Source organism: Dryas octopetala, chromosome 9 (genome assembly GCF_963921425.1).
Source record: "Dryas octopetala chromosome 9, drDryOcto1.1, whole genome shotgun sequence".
Lineage (NCBI taxonomy): Eukaryota > Viridiplantae > Streptophyta > Magnoliopsida > Rosales > Rosaceae > Dryas > Dryas octopetala.
The window spans coordinates 16,877,682-16,894,893 of record NC_141374.1 but is presented as its reverse complement, the minus strand read 5'-3'; the positions used below and the strand labels follow the sequence as shown (position 1 = coordinate 16,894,893).

Sequence of the window (17,212 nt, the reverse complement as noted above, 5' to 3'; positions counted from 1 at the left end):
GGGATGCTCTTAATCAATCAGGAACTCAACCATGTTACAACTTTGGTGAAGGAACCAAAAGAGTTGATATACAATTGAACAATGATCCTAAATGTCTTGTACATATATACAGGTTTAATCTAAGCCCCAAGTGGCCAACGAGCAATCAATAGATTCAAAGCAGCTCTTGGAAAACTATAAATATTTCACATCATCTGATTGGTGTTTGATGCCCATAAGTCTTCCATGATCTTTTCAGCTACAATCTCATGTTTGGTTGCTACAAGAGAACAAAAAAACAATTAAAATCAGAGCTGCAAGGCATCAATGGAATGATAAAATACAAAGACCATCATATCCATTTAACTTGAAATCACTTTTCAAGTTTGGGAAAACAGAATGAAAAGATCAATCAAAGGAATGCTCACAGCTCACCTGCTGGTAAGTAGTCTCGTTGTACACAGCAATGCCACTAGGCCCAGCTGAGGAAAGCCAAGTATGATGCTCATTGTCATACAAAGATCTTGGCAGTTCAAAGTTGCTACTTACTTGATAATCAACAGGATTTGTTGGTATGTTCATTTCCATATCAGGCTTCAATTTCTTATCCTCTATCACATTAGAACTGCAATATGATGCATACGCATATTGCTCACCAAGTTCTGTACTTAAACATGCCTTTATGTCAAACTCATTCAAGGCACAGCCTCCTTCCATACTAGGAATTTGTCCCAAATTATCTAGTTGTCCTGAATCACCAACCTCAGATTGTTTGCCAGCGCCAGTGCCAAAGTAGCCAGCATATTGTGGAAGTGCGGCATTTGTAGAGCACTCTGCATCTCTATAGGGGGAGGGAAATAGGAGAGAGATAGAGACAGAGAGAGAGACAGAGAAAGAGAGTCAATCCATTAAAGAACAAAAGAACCATCTACCCACTATTAGGAAAATAATATTGATGAGTTAATTTAACAATTTTTCAAGCATCAGTCATCTATCAAAAAGAAAATTCGCAGGCATATTGCCAGATGCATAACAGCAGAATACTAACCCATTTGGCAGAAAGTTTGGCTCATTGGATAATATCATATGTTGATTGCTGTTATTCAGAAGCCAAGTTATAGGTTGACCTTCTTGCACACCACCCACTATTAAAGGTGAAGGCATTCCATTTTGAAACTGTGATGCAGAAAAGTCAATTTTCAAATTTTCTTGATATGAGAGAGAGAGAGAGAGAGTATTCTGCACCAGCTAAAAATTTATTACCTGGCTTGTGCAATCTAGTGACGTTAGTTGGTGTTTTCCAAAACTTTCCTGATAAGAAAAGTATCCAGTATATTAGTATCAATTCAATAGCTAACAACTCATAAGGATCTATTAAGGCAGGTAAACAACTAGCACAGAGCATCCACCCACTGGCTCAATATTTTTGTGGTGGCTCAGGTGAGTCGGCACAGCTTAAGCTCACCAGTCACCAAGAATACCAAAACCAAGCAAAGCCATATACGATATCTGACTATTATCACTGTTTACATTTAATCATTAATTTGTGGTTGTACGGAAACAAATCCATAAAGTGACATTATCTTTTCTTTCACAGTACAAACACTAAAATTTATTACGCAGCTCCAGTAACATAAAAAACAGAATGATACCTTGTGTAGACGTGTTCGGTTAATTGATTCCTTAAGCATGTCTTCCATCTGCTTCAGCTGTTCTAGATTGTCAACCTTATCTGGATTACTCCAAAAGCTGAAAAGAGTGGCACGATAGCTTAAATTATCATACGACACAATTTAAATGCATGTATCTCACTGATCAATGCATAGTTTCACACATATTGTATTGTGATATCATCAAGAACACATTAGACAATTCAAGCAAAGAGATTTTTGTATGGTCAGAGTCTGTGTCCAAGAAACCAGGTCAGCTAAGAACAAGCCAACCTGTTTAATATTTCATCTTGTTTTGTACTAATATACAGCCGTAGCCTGTATGAAAGTAGTAGTTTTGGTAGAAGCCAAGGCAGATGAACAACATTTTCAAAGCAAATGACACAACATATAATATGAGAGCCATGAACATGACCCAGATATTTCAAAAATTTGTCAGTCAATCCCTTTAGCAAACAACTTAATCTCTTTTTTGTTTTTCTTTCTTTGGTTAAATATCAACTTAACACTTGGAAATGAATAAAAGATAAAACAATTGTTTTCTAAAATACACAATGTTGTAATGCTACTAGTAATATGACCATCAAGACCAAAAAGAAAAAGCAATACTTTAACAACCAAAAGCTCCAAAGGTGCACCTCAGTCTCTTATGCAGTTCTGTAAGTTGGGCTTGCAATACCCTTACTTGATTAGTCAGATCCTGCCAAAAGAAATTTACCACAAAACATTAGTTGTCATTAATAATAATTCAAAAATATAAAATATAGTAATGAAGGTAAATAATGTTTACCTTAACTGTCTGAGTGCTGCGAGAAACAGAAGGGAAAAAGAAATTAAGAAAAAAAACCGCATCAGATCATCCCATAGTTTTAACTCAAAGGAAACGAAAATTTTTATCAAAACAATCACAGACCTTGAACCCATGAAATCTTGTACATTTACATCATGGTCCAACTTCTTAAAAGTTTTCTTCAGTACCTATATCCTCAAAAAGAACACCAAAAAGCAAGTATAAATTGAATAAATTGGCAGCAGTCACTTTTTGTTTAATACGACAAAAGCAAGGGAAACAAATGTCCCATAGGAAATGTTATTCACGACAGTCTTACATCAAGGCTCTCCAATTTCCTGTTCCAGTCAAATGGAAAAGCAGTTAGCTGTAATGCCATCCATATTCAATCAAGCTAGAAAATGGGAGTCAGAATTTCATTGCAAGTAATTTGAGCACCTTTTTGCCCTCTCCTGTGGAGTTAACTGGGCAAACTTTGCAATAATATCTTCAAAATTGCTGAGAAAGTCAAGAAGAAAGAAAGCTATATTAGCATATGATATTGAAAAAATCATCACAACCCCATTTCTTAAAAATCATCAAAATAATTAATTACTGAACTATTATCATCAAAACAAAGTATGATTAAGAAATTGCTGCTTACAATACCTGCGCTCCCCTTGAAATAATGTAGGCCTTTCAGTGGGGGAAAACATGAGAAGGGCTATATCTACATCACATAAGATTGACAATTCCTTAGCTTTCTTCAAGATCCCATTTCTCCGTTTTGAATAGGTAACCTGTCGGTTACCACTGCTCTCCAATTTCTTGATCTTTAACTTAACCCTCCCCATCCTGCAATTCAATAAGCAAACCGTTTAAATGTCCTGCCCAAATTTCTCAATGCCCAGAAAAAATTAAATTTAGCCCAGAAAATAATCTTGATTCTTGTTGAAATGCACATTAACTCACTTTAGTTATGCAACAAAAATACACTTCTACAAATAAAGACTAGGAAATCAAAATAACAATCCAATTTGGTTGACACTCATTAAATGTAAGCCAACTTCTTTTTTCTGAAAAACAAAAAAAAAACAGAGCCTTTTTTTATTATCATAAAAGCAGTCAATTCTCTAATTCTGTGAATACGAATGAAGCCTTAAATCCCAGAAATGAGGACGAAGGCAACCAAATTTTTATAACGCTCGCTTAGGAATTAAGGGCCTTTTAAAAGTATAAAAAACAATGACATCAAGAAGAAAAACTTAACAAACACCGACAACAGAGTAGACCCAGATGAGAAAATCAACCATCAATAAAAAACATATATTTGAGAGAAAATGGTAAAAGGGCAATTGAATAACACATACAGGGGCAACCCAGAAAGAATACTAGTAGAGAAAGATGGAGGGAAAGAAATGGCTATCAAGCTTAAGCTTACAAATTTGCACACGACGGGTCAAGCTGTGATTTCGGTCGTCAAAATGAGCAAAACCAACCAGCAGATAATTACTGCGCGCGCGCAGAGAGAGAAGGAGAAGGAGAAGGAGAGTGTGTCTGTGCGTGAGAGAGAGAGAGAGAGAGAGAGAGAGAGAGAGAGAGAGAGAGAGAGGGAGGTGCATGAACGGTGCGATTTGTGAGTTTGCACTTTGCAGTGTTTTGGGTTTTAGCCCGGAAGACAAAAAGGCCAAAAAAAACATAAAAAAATATATTGGGCTGGGATTGTGAAGAATGGCTTTGTTTGCGGTTGACATAGTAGCGGATCCCGTCGAGTTTTAGTGCGATAATTAGCCTAATCTGTTGCTATACATGTCTCAGCCTAATCTATTTGACACCTCTAACCATAATTGTTCTCGTGAACAATGTGAAAAAATTATTTTTCATTTTTTTTTATAGGTCAAATAGTTTTTTTGTGAGTTTGAAATACAAAACAATTATTTTCTCCGACCCAAAAATAGTTTTGTATTACAAATTTACAATGACAACACATTTTGGGTTTTGAGTTGATGATTTGTAGAGCATCTAACATGGGCTTTATGCTGAGCTTGATCCATTCATTAATCAACATGGACAGAGGAATGGGCCGGATCTGTAACTTACATGGGCTCACTTTACTCGTTAACAACTCCAAACAAGCTAGACAAGAAAAAAAAAACGAGGGAACTGAAGCAAAAGAGAGAACCCTCTCTTCCTATCCTTTAATCTTCAAAGCTTCAAACCCAGGTTAGCAGCTTAGAGTGTCCTTTTTTTTTTTTTTCTCTTATAATCTAAGAATCAACATTTTCTCTCCTTTTTGGGTTTATGAGTGTGGTTTTGGGTCTATAGGGGTTTTGAGCAAGAGCTGTGGTTTGGGCTCCAAGCTTCAGCAAACCCTTCATTTTGGAACACTTGGTCCTTCCTTCAAGCGTCTTCAGGTTTTTTCTCTAAGATTCTCCTTTGTTTTTTTTTTTTCTTTTGTTTAGATTTTTGCTTTTTTGTTTTTGTTTGATTTTGGTATATTCTGCTTATGGGTATTGAAATTCTCCTATTTTTTTCTTCATTTTTTGTGACTGTGGGCTTTTACTTCACTCTGACGCTGACTCCATTGAAGCAAAACCCTAAGGAAACCAAAAAATGCAGAACCCGTGTCCCCAACCCTCAGCGAAAGTGATAGCCAACAATGAAGACCTGCTTACACAAATCCTGTTGTGCTTGCCAGCTCGATCTCTCCTCCGCTTCAAATGCGTCTCCAAGTATTGGCACTCTCTTATCGCCAACTCCAAATTCTGTGACCGCCACACCCTCCAAAACCCTAACCCTAACATCTCCGCCTTGTTCTTCTTCAAGTGGTCGAGTGGTGATTTCTGCTGCCAATCTCTTCCTAACAATGAAAGCCCATCTGGGTGTCCCTCAGAACCTCTCATTTCCATCAAACACCCTGCAGGCATTGAAATTCTGCAGTCCTGTAATGGCTTGCTCTTGTGCGGTTCCTGCCTGAAAATAAACAAACCCTGGATACCTTATGTTCTGAATCCCACACCCATGACACGTGGAGCGGACGAGGAGGACGAGGTGGACATACCCTGGATACACTATGTTCTGAATCCCACAACCAGCCATTTCTTGACACTTCCAGCTACTATTAAATCCAGAGAGGAGGACATTTGGAGTGTTGCTTTGGCTTTTGACCCTTCCAAATCGCTTTATTACAAGGTTCTCTGCGTTTCCATGACTGACTCATCTTTTGAGGTTGAGATATATTCGTCTGAGACTCGAAGCTGGAGGCTGGGAAAATCTACTTTCGATGATCCAGATACTGTCTTCCACTTCGAAGACAACTACCACTACGAGGTATACTGCAATGGCGCAATTCATTGGATTAACTATCTAGGTACATTGGTACACTATCACATAAATGAAGAGCGTTTTGGAGTGGTGCATAGTTCCCCAGATTTTGAGAAGAATTGGGAGGAGATGTATTATTTTAGGGAGTCCGGTGGCCATTTGCATCGTGTTGAAACTTACAAGACAGATAATACTCAATTGGCTGTGCTGGAGATGGGGAGGGACTACTCTGGCTGGTCTGTAAAGTACCACATTGATCTTCGCCCGATAATCTCAGTGTTTCCTGAGATGGTTCGGTATGATGTTCTCTTTGTTACTCGAGAGGAAAATGAAGAGGATTCATCAATTGTGCTGCATATTCCTTGTAAGCTCATCTCTTATAATCTTAGGGATAAAATCTTTGAAAAACTATGTGACTTAAGTCCCAAAGGGTCTGAGACTAATAAGAGAGATTTACAACAAGTTGGAGGATGGGTTGCTCATCGTTATATGGAGACTTTGGCTTGTGTCTGATTATATTTCTAATTGTATTTCTATCCCATTCTGTTGTTATTTGTGAGGAAGTCCGGACAATATTCTTTTTTTTTTTTGGCCATCCGGACAATATTCTAATGAGTAGTAAAGACAATATTCTAATGTTTCTGATTCATGGGAATGCAGTTTTATACCACACTATATATGTGACGAGCAATGATGTTACAAATGGACCCTACCTACCAATAGAAATTAGTCTCCCACTTCAACCTTATTCTGTACAGTTTGATTATTACTTAATTAGAAAGTCATCTTTTTCTAGTTACAAGGACAATCAAATTTAAAATCTACACTCACGCCACATCAGCCTTAAAGACCATGATCATATACAAACAATCCATAAGAAAATTTAAAATGAAGCTACCAAATGAAGCCAAGAGTAGTCCCAAGACTCGTTCTAAAATTGGATTTACACTTAATGATATCCAAAAAATAACATTTGTTTGGATTGGAAGAATAGATTACGCTTGTTGAAAAATTGAAGGGTGGCATTATATAAGTACTCCCAAATCGTTTACGACTAATCAATTGCACAGTTCATTACAATGACAATGATTGAGAGACAGTGCTCTCAACCTGAGAGCCAAAAGCTGCTTCCTCCAATTCCTGCCTTGTCAATAGCCTACTTGAGGGTACAAACTTTGTATTTGAGGTAGTTTCAAAGACATCTGACTGTTCATGTTTCACAGAAAATTGAGTTTTGAGTGCCTCAACAGTTTTGTCAAGAAAAACAGATCTCGGCATGTAGTCCTTCATGCAGCATATAAATTCCAAATGGTCCCTTGCCTGCACAGGAAACAGATAAGCATGGGCGTCAAAAACCAGAACAGGGTCCTCACATAAAAAACTCTGCCTTTTGTTTGTTCATTGATCTGAATTTGTCTTGCATTTAGCAATTTCCCTAATCCCTTTCGATATTTTGGAATAACCAACTATATTGCAGAAGTGTTCGTATTATTGTTTCAGATAATTCCAATCGATTGCATGACAACCCTTAAATTTCTAGTTGTGCATTGAGTAATGGTCATCTCAGTAGACTGCCTTCACCTTGCAGAACACATGCAAGCAATTTGAACGGAGAAATAAAGAAACTCAATTAGAATAACAGATTTACAATATTCGATAGAATGAAGAAGAGTATATGCAATTCAAACAAAAAACATTCTTCTTTTTCTTTTTCCCTTTTCCTTCAAGCATTAATAGAATGCATTAATGCAGTTATTAGCATATGTAGCAAACATGAAAACCATTAAAGAAAAAAAAAAAAAAAAAGATGAAACTTTGGAGTACTAAAAGAAATGATAAGATGCAACAAGTTGATAGCATACCAATCGATATTCAGGAGCCCGTTTTGGATGTTTCAGGTATGCCATGTTCCTAACCTCATAGTCCCATAGAAAGGATGTGTGGTGGATCCACCGGCTTTTAGTAATAGATTGGGCATTCCCACCAAACTTACGGTTACCAAATACATAATCTAAAATCAGATGGGGAAGACAAAAAAGAATCAGACTGATAAACACACATATAGATAATCCTATATGCCCAAAACACCCTAGTAGATAACACTGTTAGATAAGGTTCATTAAGGTACCATTTTCACGAAGGTGAAAACCAAGTCCTGGAAACACTCTGCTGTACAATAGGCTACTCCAGGACATTATAGGTTGAGGATATGGTTGCAAACCAGCCACAGCATCCTTGTTGCATATGAAAGTGACAAATATTGTGCTGTGATCAACAGTAACAGTACCACCACCGCTAAACCTTCTAATGACAGGAACCCGATCTCGTAACACCAAATCAATTTTGAGAAGCTCTGCTGGTTTTCTATGCAGAATATACATCGAACCATTTATAATCTCCAATACAAAAATAAATAAATAAATAATTAAACCCGCAACCCATGGGAATGAGCAAAAGCAGAATACTATGTGAACACACGCATACTCAAACAGGCTAGACAATAATAGAAAACTAACACATAATTCGAAAAATTACTCAAATATCAAGCAATGACATTCATATATTGGATAGAATGCACAAAATTTTATTTATTTATTTAATATTTTTGCTACTTGCTCAGTATTCAAATACATAGAACCTATCAACTTAATCTTAGCCACAATGAGTAGTATGAAGCCCATCTTACCCTGAAATACCCATGACAATGGTAGGAGTATCTGTTCCATCATTTATAATGCACCAATTATCTGACGAGGTTCGAAGCAATTGCTCCTCTAAATGAAGCTGCTGCAGGATGGGAATTCCTTTTAATCTGATAAGGTTCATCAATGGAAGTCCAAAGCTTCTTGTTTGAGGAATAGTCATTGAAACCATCCTATTCATCAAATACACCCAAAGAAAGAAAAATCATCATATAGAAATTGAAACCATACATCTCTTTTATTGATTTAAAACGACTCTACTATCTTTGCAAAGACCATTAACTAATTGAAAATCCCAGAATATTCACATAACAAAAATCCCATATCCAAGTTTAGAAGCAATTTAAAAGTTGAATATGCAGTGTGCACATTAACATGATGCAGGACTACCTTGGACCAAAAAGCTTTCATCTTTGCTTTCGGGTCCAAACTGGGTATTGGGTAACTGTGCTTGGTCATTTCTCCTCTGACGAAACTAAATTACAAATTCAAATTACTATAAATTTGGAAGAACAAAACAAACAAAAAGACGCGGAAATGGTGCTTTATTAACTAAATAATCTGATAATAAGCCAGATCAAAACACAATTGGAATATGGAAACAGACAGATCAAATCTCAATCAAACCAAACAAGATAAAAGGTCGACGGTGATACCTTTTCCGGGATGAAAACACGGGCGGTGACACCGGCGAGCTGCTCGTAGCAGCGACGAGAGTGAGAGAGAGCAGTTGACAGGTGAGGAATTTTGTCTCTCTTCTTCTTGATGACCTGTCATGACGCTTGGCGGAGAATTTTGTTTTATCTTTCCAACGACGTGTCGTGTTGGAGACTTAAAAAGAGAGTGCGTCGTTAGTGTTCCAACTTCCGAGTAAAGTTTTTTTTTTTTTTTTGGCCACTAGTGTTCTAAGTAAAGTTACAATACAGCCTTTACAAACTATAAAGTTTTTTGAGAAATTATTCTGTATAACCGATATACTGTTACGTGGTATAACTAGTTTATGTGTTATAATATGGATAGGCGTTATTAATATTATACCCTACTAATATAAACACATCATCTAATAATACACTTATACATTGAATTAGTTATACCACGTAGCGGTATATCAGTTATACCTTATAATTTTTCGAGTTTTTTTGGAATCACATTGCCGTCTAGAAAAAATATTGAACCACATTGTCATCAATTAAACATTTGTTGCATTGTAGGACTTAAGCCTAACTTTGTTAGGATTTTTGTCTTCTTAAAGCTCAAATGAAGCAACAAGCAACAAAATGTGTCAAAAAAGATAAAAGTATCTCTTAGAAAAGTATCACCAAAACATGTGCAATATTTTAGACAAAATTAGGTTTGGGTCTCATATTGCAACAACTTTAAATTTACGTGGCTATGTGAGTCAATTTTTTTATAAGTAGCGATGTGAGACGATCTCAAATTTTGGATGATATAGGTGTAAAAATCCCAAATACATTTGACAAGGTCTTATAACATGTTTCTAGTAAAAATGGCATCCACACAGGTAGATCCCAAGCAAGTGAGTCCAACTTTATATTATTGACTTATTGAGTGACTAAAAATTGTTTCTGAATTCTGATTCCAATAGGCTGCAGTTTCCCTCCTTTTTAATTCAGCTGTCACTGAAGTGCATCACTGCAACAGATAATGGGGAGTATCTGTATGGGACTATTTACCACAGTGGCGACTTTAAGACACTTGGGAATTGGCAAAGAAGCTACCCAAGCATGGAGTTCATGCTAACCAAAACTTTATTTTTTTTTGTGACAATCTTGGTATTAAGCATTTCCATTGAGAAATTACTTTACTTTTTTCTTCTCCTACACAATATCTAACTAATTTATGACTACATAAATTGATTTCTGAGTAAGCTGCCTCTAATTTAATGCAGCTTATTGTAAACTTATCAGTGAAGAAACATTTGATGGATTTATGTTTTTTTAATTTTTGGTCAGCTTCAAATTAAGCTGCAGTACTGAGAGTGAGTGCTGTTTGAGTTTCCATGATCACTCAAATTAAGTTGATTGATTGACATCTTATTGTTCAGCAAGTCCATTTTGGAAGCTTGTATTTACTGAAATAGTAGCTAAGACACTAGCATATATATATATATATATTAAAAGACACAAGTCCAGTTGATTTGGAACATGGAAAAAATGAAAACAGAGCTGCAGAGAGAAAGAAAGAAAGAAAGAAAGAAAAGGAAGAAAGATATTGTATTCAGCAGAAGCTGTCCTCCATGAGCTTGACAAATTCATTGAAATCTATACGTCCATCTCCATTATGATCGAAGGCTTTGATCATTCTCTTGCATTCCACTTCTGAAGCTTCCACAAAACCCAATGCACACACAACTCTCCTCACCTCCCCTGCATCAATGAACCCATCTTTGTTCTCATCAAACACATGAAAGGCTTCTTTCACTTCTTCTAGGCTTGGTTCCTCCTCCTCAAACAAGTCATCAATCTCCTTTGAGCTCCCAAGTCTCTCCATTATGGACCCTAGTTCTCCTAGACAGAGTTTCTTACTGTCATCTACATTAATATTATTTTCATGCAATGTTTGAACTTCAGGAGTACTTACTCCAGAGTTGCTTTTGACCTCTAGTGCTTTTTCTTTCACATTGGAATCAAGTTGAAGGACTAGTTTGGATGGTTTCTCATAATGATGATCATCAACTACTTTCTTGTCAATGCAGAGGAAGCCTATAAAGAATTGCAGGGCATACCTTAAATTTGAGAGGTGAAGTATAATGATCCACTTAAGAATCATTAGGAGAAAGACAATTCCAAACACTGAAATGGGGTTGCAGCCAAATGCTTCACTCATTAATGTACTCTTCTCCATATTGTGTTTGGGGGGAAAAAAGTAGAGGTACCAAGAGATTTGAGTCAGTGAGTGTGGAGTGGAGACAACACTCTGCTAGCTTTATATGGAATTTGGAGTTAATGAAAGTCATGTGGAAAAGATTAGGAAAATACAATCCAAACTCATCCTAGTTTACATAAAGGAGTTGGTCGCTTACTTTGGCAGCCTTAAAAATGTATTCATTAGTTTCTGTTATGTTTATAGGAAACTTCCAGGTTATGTTATGTTTGATGTGCTCAGAGATACAGACGACATTGGCACAGTGCTCGAAATTGGAACAATGAGAAATTAAATGGAATGCATGCAAGTTTTGTATTGTTAGAGTAAAACTGCAAGGAAATTTCTCAAAAGACTTCTGCTTAGGGAAGACTCGTGACTCATGACTCATGAGCACTTGAGCAGTAGGTTATGTCATGTGGAATTTGTCCCCCTCTCACGTGTTAGGAATTTCTTTTGTGTGTGACAAATCTGTCGTGATTTACATGTCAGATTGTTCTTATTCTTAATATCCTGGCCGTTCATCTCGTTGTTGAGGAAAGTGCCATCACCGTGGTTGGTGTGTGCATTAGTATGAGCAAAACTTTTCTAATCCAAGAAATATAGGACTAATGTGAGATGTGAATAACATTCGACCCTTATAGTTTAAGGATTCAAAAATTGTATTATGAGCGTCTAAATATCATTTCGCATTCGGCATTGATTTCACATCTATATTTTCTTATCAGAGAAGACCTTCTAATAGGAGGGTTTAGCTACTTCCTAAGAGCAATGGTGGATTATGACTAGGATATCACCAAGGCTACAAGCACAAAAAATCAATGGAAAGAATATCAGAGTATCACCTCCCCCAATTGAAATTTTCTAAGTCAATAAACAAATATAATAGATAGAATCTGAATTCTCTTCTTGTTTTTACTTGACAACTTTTAATTATAGTGGTGTATTTATTATATAAGAGTAAGAATCAAATGATGAAATTTCAAAGCACTTTTTGATTGTGATGGAATTACATAAAATTTTGGATTATATTACAGGATTAGGATTAAAACAAGTAAAAACAAGACAAACAGATTGGGCTAGCCTGATGGGCTTAGGTTGCATGTTTTGTATGGCCCATTAGGATACTGATGACATTGGGCCGGGTCGGTCTGATGGGTTTAACCCTTTTTTTTTTTTTTTGGCCAAGAGGTTTAACCTTTTTTAAACTGTAACTCATCCTTCTCAGAAAATGAAATGCGATCTGCTCTCTATGTGAAAAAGTGAAGAGTGGAAGACTGATAGCCTCTGCGAGACCAACTGACTACAACAACAAGAGAAGAAAAGATGAGACCAAGCAAAGAACCAAAGAGGCGAAGCCGCCCTTCATCTCCAATCAGGGACCGAACCAAAGCACCCTCCGGGTTCGAGCCAAGCTCACCCAAGTCTCGCACCTCCCGGCTCACAACTCCAGCTTCTCTTCTTGATCGGGACCTCGTCACTGACGTCACTATCACTACTGGCTTCGAAGAGCTCGCGTATTCTAACACCAACCCTCGAAGCTTTCCGTACAGTGTGAAGCAACAGTGCTGGGAAAAGGCCGAGAAGATCAGAGGGCGAGACCCCAATAGGTGGCGCCGAGATGTTCTTGGAAACATTGTGTTTCGGAAGCTTGTGGGTTGCCCAGGTTGCCTCTGTCATGATTATGATCACATTGTGCCTTACTCTAAGGTACGTTCGAAGTTCCTCTCTCTTGCTCTCTCAAATTCAACTTCTTTATGGTTTTTTGTGTGTTTCTCTTGGTGGGCATTGTTTGTTTGGTTTGTGCTCGGGTTTTTGTGAGGTGGTTTCCTTCTGGTTTTGGAAATTAAGGCTCTGTTTCGGATTAATTTGATGGATACGAGGCCAAATTTCTCTTCTTTTTTTTCTTTTTGGGGGGTTCTCCTGGAATTGCATTAATTTTTGTGGGTGAGATGTTTAGCATTGTGTTTCAATGAAGATGCATTTTTGAAATGCTTGCGTTGTTAAATTCCAAGCATTTAGTAAAAGTAGATTTTTTTTCCACCTATGTAGTGTGGCATTGCTTATGATACTATTTAGTTGTTTAAAATATGTGTTCTAACACAGTTATATGAAGCCAGTAATTATTGGGGATTTAATGGCCGGTTTATGTTTTCGGATAAAATTGTTATCTACAATTCTGTTATAATTATACAGGATAGAAATCAGGGATTTAGTTTAATTAGTATAAATACGTACATACATACAATACAACATAAACACACATGCTATGTATAATGTATGTACCATACTGGAGGTGTGAGACCGGTTTGTTATCAGTTCTGTTATAAGATAGGTAAAAGCACTCTAGTTACCTATGGGGCTATGGTGCAAAATGCATAGAAACTTGCACTGGGGTGTTGTTATGCAAATTAATTGATTGGGATGAGGATGAGGTGGTAAATGCCATATTAGCTGGTGATCCTAGAGGATGGTAGCTTGGATGTGGCATGCACCAAGTGTGGCAGGCTCTTCTGAATTTTAAACCAGATTGTGACAGGATATGGATAATCGCAGTGCTATAGGTATAAGAAAAAGACTTTCTAGGCCTTCAAGAAACCTTTGAGCAGCCTTTTAGTACAATAACTTTTGCAAATCATTTTCACCAAACTGTATAGTATAATGCAGGCTCGATGGGCCTGTGAATAATTTACCTAGTTAGTGCATCTTAGGTCTAGGTAGGTCCAAATGGTTTGGATTGATATTTGAAAGGATCACTAGAAACATAATTCAGGAATGAACGTGCACTGGCTGAGGCATCACCTTTCAAAGAGAAGCTACATAGCACTCATTCTGAAAACTCCTTCATGCAGATTGAAAAGGTTTGTTGGTGAACTCATGATTCTACTTTGCTTGGTGTGGCAGTTTGTGGCAAAAAAAAAAAAAACCAACATGGAAGATGCTTCGTTATGCCTTTTTTTTTTTTGCTTGTGGTTGGAGAGGAATATTAGAGCTTTCAATGGAGTGCAGATTCTACATAGGATTTGAAGGATGATTTTTTGAGAAGACTTTATGAGTGGACATTGAAGCACCCTCATACTTCCCTTACCTCTTTGTCATATTTTTAATACAGTCCCTTACTCCCTTAGCATTTTTCTAATACATTTTTCATTCTTATTTAGGGGGAAAAGGGCATTTAAAGCGTTGCCTACAACTTGGTTGGGATATCTCACGTTTGATTCAAGTTCTGTATGCAGAGAAATGACAATAAATAATCTTCCCCTTCTTTTAAAATTGCATTCCTAGTTTATTTATAATCTTGAAGCTCAATGGAATCAGTCAGATCCATCTTGTTTTGAGTTCATTTATATTCATCCTGTAGTAGTAAACCATATTCATATATGAGGCCTCTACTTGTCAGGAGGTGGGGTGTCGTGTCATCCCAATCTAATAAAATAATCTTGGTGGCTGAATATTTAGTTGTTTATCTTGTTTCCCCCAGGTCCCTGACCCCTGAAATTGCATTTTGAGGTTTGATATTTTATATTTTCACGTTTCAGGGAGGACAGAGTACACTTGAAAATTGTCAGGTTTTACAGGTATGAACTTTGTCTCTCTTAATGTTGTATCTTATCTTTGGATGATACCTCCAGTCCGGAAAACCCTTTTACCTTTGAATGTAAACAGTATACATAACCATGCAATGCATTCCTACATATATCGCTGACCGTCAAAGGCTGCCAAAACACCTACACTACTATAGATATCTTAACCGAAACAGCAAACTGATCGCTAATGGGCTCAGCAGCCTCAACCTGATAATAGTTGAAGAGTGCAGTGCAGAGTCATATATGTTTGGTGGACTCCTAGTTTTGAATAGACAGTTGATTCAGCAGAGTTTAAAAGTGATGGCTACCCTTGTGCTGTAGATCAAACCATTCAGATAATCCTAACCATTTCTGTTTCCCTATCTTTTCGTAACAGTTAAAAAATCAATTTTAATATCTCCCCTAAATTCTCAACCAAGGTTGTACATCTCTATCTTCTCATTTCCTTTGTATGAAGTGCGTACTCTTCATTCGCATTCAATCATTATTGAAACTGAAGTTCACCTTGCTTAAAGAATAGGCCCGTTGTATTCCTTTTACAGTTTTACTATAGAAATTACATCTTACCCTTTAATAAAAGCATATTTTTCTCTCACATACTGTAGGCAACAGTGAACCGATCAAAAGGAAATCGGACCGAGTTTTCTAGAGCTGAGCTCATTCAGAAAAGTTCTTATTGTCGGGTTTCAGGTAATCCCAAGAAACTCCAAAAACTTGTGGAAGTCCTTGAGGGGATGAATTCAACCAATTTAGTAACAGGTGACACTTTGACAATGAGTTGCTTTGAAATGTAGGTCGTGACATGGATCTTCTTGAAGTGTCAGCCTTTGGCAATGTCCGTCGTGGGCAAGATTCTGGGGGGTGTAGAATTCAATAACAATTTAAGATGCTGTGTAACTTGTTTTAGAATTGATTCTAACATGGGGAGTGGAAAACTAGCAGTGCTACACGTTTGTCCAGGTGGAGTTTTGCGCTCATTGTATGTGTATTATTTGTATCAAGCTTCACACAAACTCATCTGTTACCTTTGATTAGAGAAATTCGGATGCACATTCTCTGCATTCTTCCCAATTCCCATATCGATTTTACTTTTGCATTAAGTATTGTCATTTTTCATCTACTTAATTTTTTTTTTTTTAAAGAAAAAGGTCAGAATGTCATGTATAATTTAATAATAAAGGAGTTAAGCGTCTGTGCATCAATTTGTAAGATGGGCTGTATATGAGAAATGGACAGCTCATATCCTGTGACAAATGCATTTAGGATTAGTTTAGTATTGCTGTGAGGAAAAATACCTGTGAAGTAAAACAACTGTGAAGGTAAAGTCAGCTGCAAAGTAAATCAGTTGAGTGTTTGGTAAACTATGTTTTGAAAAGTGTTGTAAGTGCAAAAAAACAGTATCATAGTGTTTGATAAATGTTAATGTAAAAGTGTTGTGACTGTGTATAATTACTAAAATGGACATGATACTGAAAGTGCTTTCCACTTATTTGTTTGGTAAAAATAAAATATTTTTTTATTTGTTTTTGAAATTGTTGGCTACAAATTTTTATTAACATTAATTTTTCTAAGAATAACATTATTAATAAGTATGCCTATTATTTTGTTAGGTATATTATAATTTTAATTGTACAAATAAAATATCATAATTAATTATCACAATATAAAATATAACTAATAATGGACATATTTTTTAATTTAAAATAAACAAATAAAAATTATAGAAATCAATGAGGGTATTATGGATAAAATAAAATATTTATTGTTATTGTGATTCACTGCAGATTTTAAAAACATCTAGAAACTTGTTTTTTTGTTTTTACTATGAAGAGTTGAGAATTGTGGAAAAAAATAATTTTTATTTTTTTTTATCAAATACCAAAACTGCTGTAGGTAATTGAGAATTGTCATCTATATTAAATTTTGGATAATCCACCGCAATCCCAAACGAAGACTTAACATATTTGAAGACTACAAATCTTGTGTTCATCTCTGTTCCTGCTATAGAGGGGAAAAGGAAACATAAAAGAAGAAAAAAGATGGAAGTTGGTTCTCTTTCTTGCTTTCGATGGGAAAGTGAAATTTCACATCTTCACTTTCTTGTTTAGTGCTTTTCATTTTCTTCTTCTTTCTTTAGGAGGCATTTTAAATGTTAGAAAAAGTTGAAGGAGAGAGGCATCCACTTTGATTCTAATTGGAAACTAAGTTTTAATGCCCATACACGTGTCCCACTCCCACTTAGCTCATATATGTATATGGAAGATATCAATATATATGTTCATGCGTTTACTTGGATGA

General features: G+C 36.4%; 5 protein-coding genes across 7 annotated transcripts; 2 read left to right on the top strand and 3 right to left on the bottom strand.

Moving 5' to 3' along the window:
* Nucleotides 1–41: 41 nt before the first annotated feature.
* On the bottom strand, nucleotides 42–4,032 carry AGL65 (AGAMOUS-like 65). Its single transcript, XM_086256000.1, has 12 exons — nucleotides 3,860–4,032; nucleotides 3,088–3,273; nucleotides 2,878–2,937; nucleotides 2,759–2,777; nucleotides 2,563–2,627; nucleotides 2,440–2,455; nucleotides 2,288–2,349; nucleotides 1,632–1,728; nucleotides 1,243–1,290; nucleotides 1,028–1,155; nucleotides 415–820; nucleotides 42–259 (listed from the first exon to the last, which is right to left on the bottom strand). Exons 2-12 carry the CDS (start codon nucleotides 3,270–3,272, stop codon nucleotides 239–241), a joined length of 1,107 nt encoding a protein of 368 aa, XP_086112126.1. The 5' UTR covers nucleotide 3,273; nucleotides 3,860–4,032; the 3' UTR covers nucleotides 42–238.
* Nucleotides 4,033–4,586: 554 nt separating this feature from the next.
* On the top strand, nucleotides 4,587–6,378 carry LOC147274971 (F-box protein At5g07610-like). 2 transcript variants are annotated; one of them, XM_086227995.1, is made up of 3 exons: nucleotides 4,587–4,641; nucleotides 4,744–4,832; nucleotides 5,009–6,378. In XM_086227995.1, the coding sequence occupies exon 3, from the start codon at nucleotides 5,032–5,034 to the stop codon at nucleotides 6,253–6,255; it is 1,224 nt and encodes a 407-aa protein (XP_086084121.1). In that variant the 5' UTR covers nucleotides 4,587–4,641; nucleotides 4,744–4,832; nucleotides 5,009–5,031; the 3' UTR covers nucleotides 6,256–6,378. The 2 variants fall into 2 exon arrangements, with proteins under 2 accessions (XP_086084121.1, XP_086084120.1); XM_086227994.1 differs by lacking the exon at nucleotides 4,587–4,641 and having other exon boundaries at nucleotides 4,698–4,832.
* A 266-nt stretch (nucleotides 6,379–6,644) lies between these two features.
* Nucleotides 6,645–9,218, bottom strand: LOC147274970 (Biotin/lipoate A/B protein ligase family). Of its 2 annotated transcripts, XM_086227665.1 has the most exons (5): nucleotides 9,101–9,218; nucleotides 8,429–8,617; nucleotides 7,871–8,106; nucleotides 7,605–7,753; nucleotides 6,645–7,062 (listed from the first exon to the last, which is right to left on the bottom strand). In XM_086227665.1, exons 2-5 carry the CDS (start codon nucleotides 8,614–8,616, stop codon nucleotides 6,817–6,819), a joined length of 819 nt encoding a protein of 272 aa, XP_086083791.1. In that variant the 5' UTR covers nucleotide 8,617; nucleotides 9,101–9,218; the 3' UTR covers nucleotides 6,645–6,816. The 2 variants fall into 2 exon arrangements, with proteins under 2 accessions (XP_086083791.1, XP_086083790.1); XM_086227664.1 differs by lacking the exon at nucleotides 9,101–9,218 and having other exon boundaries at nucleotides 8,429–8,625.
* A 1,422-nt stretch (nucleotides 9,219–10,640) lies between these two features.
* LOC147274969 (Calcium-binding EF-hand family protein) lies at nucleotides 10,641–11,340 on the bottom strand. The gene has a single exon (XM_086228088.1). It carries the CDS (start codon nucleotides 11,307–11,309, stop codon nucleotides 10,683–10,685), a length of 627 nt encoding a protein of 208 aa, XP_086084214.1. The 5' UTR covers nucleotides 11,310–11,340; the 3' UTR covers nucleotides 10,641–10,682.
* Nucleotides 11,341–12,576: 1,236 nt separating this feature from the next.
* LOC147274968 (HNH endonuclease) lies at nucleotides 12,577–16,010 on the top strand. Its single transcript, XM_086227366.1, has 4 exons — nucleotides 12,577–13,037; nucleotides 14,867–14,905; nucleotides 15,520–15,604; nucleotides 15,709–16,010. Exons 1-4 carry the CDS (start codon nucleotides 12,654–12,656, stop codon nucleotides 15,789–15,791), a joined length of 591 nt encoding a protein of 196 aa, XP_086083492.1. The 5' UTR covers nucleotides 12,577–12,653; the 3' UTR covers nucleotides 15,792–16,010.
* The last annotated feature ends 1,202 nt before the right edge of the window (nucleotides 16,011–17,212 follow it).

Coding starts and splice junctions, on each gene's coding strand:
- AGL65 (XM_086256000.1), bottom strand. CDS start 3,272: ATGGGGAGGGTTAAGTTAAAGATCAAGAAATTGGAGAGCAGTGGTAAC. Junction 1,729..2,287: donor GAACTGCATAAGAGACTGAG/GTGCACCTTTGG, acceptor CACTCTTTTCAG/CTTTTGGAGTAATCCAGATA. Junction 1,291..1,631: donor ACCGAACACGTCTACACAAG/GTATCATTCTGT, acceptor TTTTCTTATCAG/GAAAGTTTTGGAAAACACCA.
- LOC147274971 (XM_086227995.1), top strand. CDS start 5,032: ATGCAGAACCCGTGTCCCCAACCCTCAGCGAAAGTGATAGCCAACAAT.
- LOC147274970 (XM_086227664.1), bottom strand. CDS start 8,625: ATGAATAGGATGGTTTCAATGACTATTCCTCAAACAAGAAGCTTTGGA. Junction 8,107..8,428: donor ATTGTCATGGGTATTTCAGG/GTAAGATGGGCT, acceptor TATTCTGCATAG/AAAACCAGCAGAGCTTCTCA. Junction 7,063..7,604: donor GGGCTCCTGAATATCGATTG/GTATGCTATCAA, acceptor TTTCCTGTGCAG/GCAAGGGACCATTTGGAATT.
- LOC147274969 (XM_086228088.1), bottom strand. CDS start 11,309: ATGGAGAAGAGTACATTAATGAGTGAAGCATTTGGCTGCAACCCCATT.
- LOC147274968 (XM_086227366.1), top strand. CDS start 12,654: ATGAGACCAAGCAAAGAACCAAAGAGGCGAAGCCGCCCTTCATCTCCA. Junction 13,038..14,866: donor ACATTGTGCCTTACTCTAAG/GTACGTTCGAAG, acceptor TTCACGTTTCAG/GGAGGACAGAGTACACTTGA. Junction 15,605..15,708: donor TTCTTATTGTCGGGTTTCAG/GTAATCCCAAGA, acceptor TTTGAAATGTAG/GTCGTGACATGGATCTTCTT.